Genomic DNA, 9,822 nt, shown 5'->3' with positions numbered 1-9,822 from the left:
GGCATTACTAACATCCAGTTATTGCAATTCCCAATTGTTTATGGAATCTAGGGCAAGGATAACTCATATAGTGGTCATTTTAACCATTGGAGAAAAAGTCTCAAAGAAGTCTATCCCTTCAACTTGAGAGAATCCTTTCGCAACAAGCCTCGCCTTATATCGCTCCACACTCCCATCTGGTTTCCTTTTGATTTTGTAAACCCATCTACATCCTATGGGCTTGACATTCTTAGGAGTTTCCACAATCTCCCAAGTTTTGTTCAGCTTTAAAGCCTCAATTTCATCCTTCATAGCTTCTTTCCAACACGACTTCAAAATTGCTTCTTGATAGCTTAAGGGCTCAATCTCAGAAGTTAGGTTCATGACATAATGACGCTTAGACTCATTAATGAAATAAAGAATAGATTGTATAGGATACCTGAACATTGACGATGATTGATTTGGTTTGGTCTCTAGGTTGTAGCAAACAAAATTCGCAAGTTGAACATTGGGTTTAGAGCTACGAGTGGTTTGTCTTGGTATGCAAGGAATAGAGTTTGAATGAGGTGAGGAAGAGATATGTGGCGAGATTGACTGGGATGGAGAAGATGATGGCGAAATTTGTGGAGAGGATGAGGTTGTTGGGGAAGGTAAGGTTTGAGGTAAAATGGGAGTTTGTGATGGAAGTTGGTCCTGAGGAGTAAAATTATTGTGCTGAGGTGTAAGTTGGAAAGGATCAATGTCACGGAAGGTCTTTGTTTGTGGAGGAAATAGCTTTTCTTTTTCTTGGGCCTCGGGTTTGTTATTAAAAGGAAAATGGGACTCATAGAAGATAACATCTCTAGAGACAAAAATGTCTTTATTTTGTAAGTCTAAAATAATATAGCCTTTTATGCCAAATTGATAGCCGAGAAAAACTCATTTTCTAGACCTAGAATCAAATTTTTGTTTGGGCCCAGTGGTTAATGCATAACATAAAGAACCAAAAACCTTAAGCATGGAAAAATCAGGTTTTTGGTTATGCAAAAGTTCGTAAGGAGTTTGTTTTTTGTAACTAGTGAAGGTATATGGTTAATAAGATAAACTGCATGTTTTATTGCATAAGACCAAAAATGTTTAGGCAATTGAGATTGAAACATGAGAGCATGTGCCACATTAAGAATATGTTGGTGTTTTCTCTCAACACGCTCGTTTTGTTGAGGGGTATAAACACAACTGGTGTGATGTATAATCCCTTTTGAAGTAAAAAATTCTTTAAGAAAAAATTCTAGTCCGAATACATTTTATTTTGGAATCAAATTGATTTTCAATTAAAGAAATAAAATTTTGAACATGTATTTTCACTTCAGATTTTGATTTCAATAAGACAATCCAAGCATATCTACTAAAATCATCCAAGATAGTTAAAAAATATTTTTCACCATGAATGAAGGCCTTAGAAAAAGGTCCCCAAATGTCCATGTGCACTAGATCAAATTTTTTAAAGTTGTACTATCACTAAGGCAATAAAGCAATTTTCTTTGTTTTGCAAAATGACAAATGTCACAATTTCCATTAATATGTTTTGGAATAAAAGGGAATTATTCACATAACACATTTAATCGGTTTCCTGAGAGATGTCCTAATCTATAATGCCAAAAGTTGGAGTTTGAGATGGTATTGGTTGCACTTTCATTAATGGAAGGTTTGTTTGTTGAAAGAACCTTGACTTCTTTGTTGACTTGCAGATGATAGAGACCTTGTTGAAGATTAGTCAAACCAATCATCCCCGACGTATGCTTGTCCTGGATAGTGCAAAAAAAATCATTGAAGATGAGAATATATTTATAAGTCAGTATGAGTTTGGATATGGATAAAAGATTAAAATGAAAAACCGGAACAAACAAAACATTATGAATGATAAATTCGGGAGAAAAAATGACTATTCCAAATATATGGGCACTAACAATGGACTTATTAGGTAAACTTATTTGTACAGGTTTAATGTTAGAATAATTTGAAAAATAATTTAGAGAAGATGCAACGTGATTTGTTTCTCCTGAATCTATGATCCAAGGGACATTGTGAATAGTGTAAGAGGTGTGGTGTGTGTTAGTGAAAGAAATAAAGGAGGTACCACTAGACTCAAATTTTTTTTATCATTTAGAGTGTTGATGAGATTCACTCTATTGGGTTGAAGAGAGAGTTGGGCCCTGTTACATAAGAAGCATTCTTTTGTTGTTGTGGTTGGAGTAAAGACATTAGGGTTTGATATTGGGCCTTGATCAATATGATGGGGTCTCCCCCTTTCTCGGAACCGTTGCCTCCCTCAGTTGGTTCGATCACAGCTGCACTGTTAATGGAGGAAGAGCTAAAGGCATCGCGGTTGAACTTTGGCCTCCCTGGGTATCAAGGATGACTAGGGGGATAGCCATGTTTTCCCCAACACACGTCAATGGTGTGTCCAGGACGATGACAATAGGAGCATTTCTTGGTGGGGGCCCCTTTGACCGCGGAAGAAGGACCAGAACCACGCCCTTTGTCAGAGAAAGAGTGATTAGCTGCATTCACAAAGGCGTTGGGTTCAGTAGGCAGACAACGCGAGTTGGTGTTCCTACTGGACAACCATGGAGAAGATGCGGTTGATAGCGGGGAGAGGATCCATCAAAAGGATTTGGGAACGCACAACAGAGAAGCGTTTGTCCAGACCTTTAAGGAATCGGATTATGAAATCCTGTTGGTGGCAAGTTTTGGCAAGACACAAGCAAGAAGAAAGGGTCTGTAGTTATCAAGTTCTTCCCAGAGGGTCTTCAATGCAGTGTAGAACTCAGAGACATGATGAGTTCCTTGAGAAAGTCCATATATTTCTTCCTGGAGCTCTACGATTATGAGGAGATTGCCTTGCGAAAAACGTTTGCGAAGGTTATTCCAAATGTCTATGGCACACTCGAGGAAAATAACGCTTTGGGCGATGGAGGGAGTAACCGAGTTGAGTAACCACGACATGACAAGGGTATTGCACCTTTCCCAAGCAGAATAAAGAGGTTTTTCAACCTTAGGAATAGGAATGGTCCCTAACAAGAAAGCCATCTTGTTTTTTGATATTAAAGCCATTTTAATGGCACGTGACCAGGACTGATAGTTTGTGCCATCAAGGACAGGGGTTATGGAGACAGAGGAGGGTCCTTCACTAGGATGAATGAAGAGGGGACTGGATGGGTTCATGGTAGGATCAGTGGCTTCATTGCTACGATTTTCTTTCTTAAAACCTTCATTATTGGAGTTCTTTGGACTGGCAGGAGGAGTAGAAGACATTTGGGAGGAATAAGCAGAGCTCCAGGAGGGAGCTCTGATACCATATAACAAAGGATGATAAAAGGTGACAGTGTTTGGCAATAATCAAAGAGTGTCCATTCAATGAAAGATCATCCAATATTTATATACAATCGGTACCCTAAATACAGCCCCTTCTATTCTAGAATTCTAATAGCAGAAAAGACAAAATAACATAACGAAACAGAAGGGACAAAATAACGGAACGAAAAATATGCAGTGGTGCAAGATTGCAAGTTTGTTACAAAAACAATATTGTACAAGTTTGTTATAATGAGTGAGAATCAGGGTAAAATAAACATTGAACTTCTTAACTATAAACTATACTACTCAACAGAAACAAGAAAACGATGCAAAGAAATAAAGTGTAAACAACGACACTAGGATTCAATTCCATAACTCAATGGATAATGTTCTGTTCTCAAAAAGGAACATCAACTTACCAGAAGTCACACATCACCATTTTCTTAATGAAATTATTTAAGGTATTTTCATTTGGCTCAGGACAAGACTCCATTTCCAAGTCATTTGATTCGCCACATATAAGATAAACAGCTGTGTTCTTGACCATCAATCCATGACCAAAAGTCAAAAAAATCTCCACTCTGTCTCCACATCCTAAATTTGATATTATAACCTGCCAATCTATATCATTAAAGGTAATTAGTGTGTCATGGTTGTGTATCTGCAATGTGCACTTTGTGTAATTAACAATTAAGACACTTCTAAGACATTCAGCTGCCACGATTTCAGGGGTTGATAAATAAACAACACACAAAATCATTCCCTTCATGTCACAATCCTGAGGCACATTGAAACAAACTGAATGTCCCTCACCCACATGAGACAACCAATATGGATGATTGTCACCTGGAAGAGAAACTTCACAAGACTCACTGCTTGCCAATCCCTGTACCAGCAGATGAAAGACATACAATCATTATTTTATTATTCCAAATTTGAAATATGGGCACTTTTAATTCAAATTACAATGTATTTCATAATACAAAAATAAACTTTTTAAACAAATTACAGTGTAATACACAGATCAAATTTAACGAAACTGTTAACAGTTTTTGGTACGTTTCTGTTTACGTATTGCAAGTGCTTGAACTAAGTGTAGCATGATTGTTTGGCTTGTCGATCATTAAAACCAGGTGCGAAAAGGTGAGTATTGTAGTTTCTTTTAAATACTGTATTAGGATCAGTTCACATTGTATTAACTAATGAATGGTGAAGGTATGGACACAAAGGTAAGAGCTAGAGAACGAACCTCAGAAACGCTGTCTCTGAGAGTGCTGAAGAATTCATTGTACCTTCCAACACCAATCAAAGAAAACCTCAAGCCACGATTTGACAATCTTGATTCTGTAAAATTTACTCCATATTCAACAAGAATTGTTTTTACTTGCTTAGATAGTTGAAACTCTGCATCACATTGAACCAAAACACTTCGAATATTTGCAAGGCTTTTATGCAATGGTGGAAGGTCACGCAAATAATAATTCTCTATATCCATGCAAAATGGACGAATATAAGATTCGGGATTCATTGTTGGTGATATCCAATACTGAATGATAGAAGGAAAAATACTATTCGACAATCCTTCAAATCGACGTAGCGATATATATCCAATGCTTTTTGACCTTACAATTGAACAGGGCACTTGTTTCACAGCTGTATTTTCAGTAACTAGAGTTATCAAGGACTCCATCTGCACTATATCTTCTTCCATTATATGAATCTTGAAACAACCAGAGAGGATGAAAGTTCTTAAAGATTTCAATTTATATACCTCTCTGGGGAGACTGCTTAGACTTGTGCAGTCCTTCAAATTTATCAGTAGTAGATTGCAGAGATCTCCAATGGATTGGTGTACCTTGCACAAACTTGGGCAATCTTTTAGAATGAGTTTTTCTAGACTTGGTAATCCAGAAAAGTCAGGTGTTTCTCTCAAGTACTTGGAGTGACTAAGATTAAGAAATTTTAACCACTTTAAGACCTACAAAGATAGTTTTTTGACATAGAAAAGAAAATAGAAAAATGCACAGGTTATACCCCGAACCAATTACACTTTATCTATTTTAATTAACCTATGAGTTTTAAAAGAAAAAAAGCATGTAATAAATACCTGGGATTGTTTCCAGACAAGTTGAAGATGACTATGTTTTAAATCAATTGCAATTACATTTTCCATGTGAAAGTTATTTTGAATGTATTTAGAAGGAAACCCTTTCCAACAAATCCATCTCAGTTGTTTAGAAAGGTACCCATAATCTCCAGTAAGTTGTACATGATCTAGTTGTAGCAGTTTTAATCTCTCCATTTTCTCGAAAGCATGAGCTTCAAAGCAATCTCTGCTATTTAACTGCAGCTTCAGGGATAATCCTTCAATAGCTTCTGTCCCCTGTGATTAAAATAGCAAGAGGAAATAATTAAGAAATCCCTCAATATCTGTTGATCAATGATACTTAATGCTGAGTGTAACAAGTTAACAACACATGCATTGCATATGAGAAAGAAAACACTTTTAAAACCATACAAAGAGTGTGCTTACAGTATTGTTTGTCAGTACTTCTTTTACATCATCATGAAACCATAATCGACTCCTGTTCTCCAGTTCCACTGGCCATCTTTGACGAATAATTTCTCTTCCCATATCTCGTAACAAAGGATGCATTTCTAGTTTGTTGTTCTTTTCAACTTTAATTAGATCACGTTCTATGAGAACTCGTATTCCAATATCAGCATGTAGTCCACAACCATTTAGTATCTGAGTGACATAGCCTCTCTCTTTACCAATAAAAAAACAACATACATCAAGAAATATTTCCTTTTCCGTATCATCATGTAAACCGTCAAAACTAGCACGCAAATTGTGTAGAACTTCATAATTGGGAATTATTTTTAGTTTTGAAAATACACTTTTCCACTGTTCCTTTGTCCTATCACATAAATAGGAACCAAGAACCTCAAGAGCCAGTGGTAGTCCTCCCCAATAAGCAACTATGTTTCTTGCAAGTTCATTCAAGTCTTTTCTTGGTTTTGCTTCTCCAAAGGCATGCCAACTAAAAAGTTCAAGAGACTCATTTTCGTTCATATCATCCATTTTAAAAACATAGGTAACTTCGAGTAGGTTTAGTAGGCGTACATCTCTGGTTGTAATAATTATTACACTTCCTTGACCAACCCATTCACAATTCCCACATAGGTATTGTAATTGTTTAAATTCATTCACATCATCAAGCACAATGAGTAACTTTTTTCGAGAAAGTTCATTCTCGATCATAGTTCTTCCCAACCCAACTCTTTTCACCTTAAACTTGGATTTTAGGACATCATAAAGAAGATTTTCTTGCAAATGAACAGGGTTGTTATACCAATCTTCTCTAATATTTTCAATAAAACTCTTACCAATGAATTCACGATAAATTCGATTGTAGATGGCTTTCTATGGTTGTTTTCCCTGATCCTCCCATTCCCCAAATCCCTATCATACAGACTTTGGTGGAATGATTTTCAATACATCCAATCACCTTTTTCACATGGGAGTCTAATCCAACAGGAAATCTGGTAATAAACAACTCTTTATAATCCAACAATGTCTGAACGCGGCTAGCAATTAGTTCCACAAGTTCAGCATCATACCTTCAAGATGAATTGCAACGTATTACCAAAATTAAATGATAACCTCAACATATGCTTCATTCAATCTCAAACAGAAGAAAGTAAACGAAGGATTCATTTGTTTACCTGAAATCTCTGACATTCCAACCACTGATACCTGCAGCAATGGTGAGTGCACAGACCCACCAGGACAATGAATGCTCCAGTTGTTCTTCTGAATAACTTTTCTGTGCATCTGCTTCTAAAGCTTTTCCAAAATAACCTTCATTACATACCTCGAATGGGTCAATCTGGTAAAATACGGGCAAAACTATTTGACCAAAAGTTTTGTGGCACTCAATGATTTTTTCGAACTCAAGAAAACTGCAAGTAGATTCGATGTATGTTTTAGAGAAAACGATTATTATGATCTTAGATTCTGATATTGCTCGCATGTGTTCTTCCAGGTTCATTCCCTCCTGCAGATTCCCCTCATCAACGAAAGTTTGGACTTGAGCTTGCAAAAGGACATTATGGAGATGAGAAACGAAATTTCTACTTATTTCTTCTCCCGAATGGCTGATGAACACATCGTAGATGAAATACGGTTCTGAGTTTAAGAAGGATGACGATGAAGATGAAGAAGAAGAAGAAGCAGCAGCAGCTATCTCCATTAAAGGAATTGGTGTGAAGTCTTCAAAGGAAAAGCAGTAATGAGAAATACAGATAGTGCTACTGCCTTTTTTCCTTAATTGTCTTAAATTTGCATTAATTTTTAATAAGTATTTTAACGGGACATAGAACCTTCAATTATTTTTTGAGAACAAAGAGTACTTGGTTAAAAGATAATAAACTCCGGATTATATTTAAAAAATCCAGGTTAGTATTGTAAAGATTAATAGTTTTTTATATAACTAGGTTTAGATCCGTGCATCTATTTTTTTTTTCACTTATATTAAAAATTAAATATAATTATTTTTATATTTGAATAATTAATTAATTTATATAATTATATTTAATTGTTATAATTATGTGTAAATTATAAATAAAAAATTTGAAAAAATGAAAAGAAAAAAATTATTAATTATAAATATTTTTTACTTAACAAATTAAATAATTTTATTTTAATATTTATTTTTTATATTAAAATAATAAATTAAATAATATTAATATTAACAATAGATTATATTAATAATAATGTACCAATAATAATAATAACACTACAAATAATATTTAAATATGACTTTGTTTGTTTTAAATTATAAAACTAACATAATAATTGGTTAATAATGCGTAATAAAATAATATTATTATATGATTAAAATTTATGATTAACTTTTGAGTGATATATTTTATTAAAATGAAATACGTATACAAGAGTGTTTTTAAAGTAAAATGAAGACATATTGTGTAATAAAATCTTGTCAAAAATAAATACAACAATGTTACAAATTTTAAATAGTCATTTCTGTTAAGTTGATGTTGAGTTGATATTAACACCGTATTTGTACATGTCACGTGTCCTTTTTTGGAATTTTTTTAAAATTTTATAATTAAAAAATATACTGTCACGTGGCACAACCATTACATGTCATGTGGAAGTTTTCATTATTATTTTTTAAATTAAAAAAAATAAAAATTTCACAATTTGGCATGTGGTACAACCATGACATGACACGTGGTAGTTTAATTTTAAAAAAAAATAAAAAATGTAAAAATGTAAAAATTAAAAAAAAAAAACTAAAATATTCCACAAAAGAACACATGTCATGTACGGACAACTTTGAGACTCAATAGCTAAATATATGGTGATTGAATCATGAGCCAAGATCATAAAGAGCATACTACGAGTAGGAAGTGGAATTAATACAATGAATTCAAAAGCGTCAAACCTCTCTTGTTCGGATGAATCAAAACACATCGAAATAGTACCAGTCGTACTTAATAATAGAAGGATTTGGAGAGGAGCGCCAACGATAGGAAAAAGCAAGGTTATTAGATAACTTAGGGAAGTTCGACCAGAACCACACGTGCAAGTTTCCCTACATGTGGCTCATCAGTGTTAATGTAAACCTAACAAAAATAACTAAATTAGACCTTTTTAAAGAATTAGAGGATCAAATTGAACCAAAATATAATAAGAGGACCAAAATGAACCAAACCAATAAATTAAAAGACTAAATCACTAAATAAGCCAAATTATAATTTTTGAGATGTAATAGTTACTTTGTTAAGTACAATATTCGGTATAATGGTTATATTCAAAAATGTACTTTTTATAATAAATATTGTTCCTACGGAAACAAATAAGAGATATTAGGAAACACAAATAATGCCTTACCTCAATCCTTGACCTCTCGAGCCAGTCCCTTCTTGACTTGTACATGTCATCTCCTAACGTAGACGGTTTGGACCCTTAGGGGGTTACCTGTGGAAAGGGTTCCGACGATTAGCAAAAAGGCTCTCAAAAGTCAAATATCAGATTAAGGGATTAATGAAAGTACCTTTAATTGTTGGGGTTCATTCGTATTTATAGAACCATTAAATGTGTCTGCCTCTTTTTGTGGGTTGGGCCTTCTTCGAGTCATTTTAGGCCAATACCCAGATTCCCTATGGGCCTAGGCTGAGCCCAAGTTCTGAGCATCTGTAACAGGCTTAAATTCGAAGTTCAACGACCTCATATTCAATATGATACTTTATAGTAGACGACCTGGACCGCTATGTGATGTTGCTTAACCGGTTATTCATATACTGCTTCTATTTGTGGGGCTATACCTAGACGGTTTTAGCCATGTAGTTATCCAAGTATGTCTAGGTATAGTACAAATATAAAATGTAAAATCATCATAAAATGAATATTATATATAATAATATAAATGTGAAGTTTAAATTTAGTAGTTAATTGTAAAATGAATTTTGTATAGG

The 9,822-nt window shown here is 34.4% G+C and overlaps 2 protein-coding genes across 3 annotated transcripts; both read right to left on the bottom strand.

Moving 5' to 3' along the window:
• Positions 1-1,622: 1,622 nt before the first annotated feature.
• Positions 1,623-7,303, bottom strand: LOC114167520 (disease resistance protein RUN1-like). Of its 2 annotated transcripts, XM_085668293.1 has the most exons (6): positions 7,045-7,303; positions 5,849-6,939; positions 5,423-5,698; positions 4,565-5,293; positions 3,735-4,201; positions 1,623-1,763 (listed from the first exon to the last, which is right to left on the bottom strand). In XM_085668293.1, exons 2-6 carry the CDS (start codon positions 6,578-6,580, stop codon positions 1,742-1,744), a joined length of 2,226 nt encoding a protein of 741 aa, XP_085524419.1. In that variant the 5' UTR covers positions 6,581-6,939; positions 7,045-7,303; the 3' UTR covers positions 1,623-1,741. The 2 variants fall into 2 exon arrangements, with proteins under 2 accessions (XP_085524419.1, XP_027908422.2); XM_028052621.2 differs by lacking the exon at positions 1,623-1,763 and having other exon boundaries at positions 3,653-4,201.
• LOC146882219 (disease resistance protein Roq1-like) lies at positions 7,041-7,571 on the bottom strand. The gene has a single exon (XM_085668294.1). The coding sequence runs from the start codon at positions 7,569-7,571 to the stop codon at positions 7,041-7,043; it is 531 nt and encodes a 176-aa protein (XP_085524420.1).
• Between the last annotated feature and the right edge of the window lie 2,251 nt (positions 7,572-9,822).

Source organism: Vigna unguiculata, chromosome 10, assembly GCF_037176805.1.
Source record: "Vigna unguiculata cultivar grain cowpea cultivar isolate G323 ecotype 2 chromosome 10, ASM3717680v1, whole genome shotgun sequence".
Taxonomy (NCBI): domain Eukaryota; kingdom Viridiplantae; phylum Streptophyta; class Magnoliopsida; order Fabales; family Fabaceae; genus Vigna; species Vigna unguiculata.
Note: the sequence above shows the minus strand (reverse complement) of the source record. Positions and strands in the feature narration are given on the sequence as shown.

What these genes read in the sequence shown, in the direction of transcription:
- LOC114167520 (XM_085668293.1), bottom strand. Translation starts at nt 6,580, where the DNA reads ATGATCGAGAATGAACTTTCTCGAAAAAAGTTACTCATTGTGCTTGAT. An exon ending in AAGTACTGACAAACAATACT is followed by an intron (nt 5,699 to 5,848) that starts GTAAGCACACTC and finishes TTTTAATCACAG; the next exon opens with GGGACAGAAGCTATTGAAGG. An exon ending in ATGGTGATGTGTGACTTCTG is followed by an intron (nt 1,764 to 3,734) that starts GTAAGTTGATGT and finishes TGCACTATCCAG; the next exon opens with GACAAGCATACGTCGGGGAT.
- LOC146882219 (XM_085668294.1), bottom strand. Translation starts at nt 7,571, where the DNA reads ATGGAGATAGCTGCTGCTGCTTCTTCTTCTTCTTCATCTTCATCGTCA.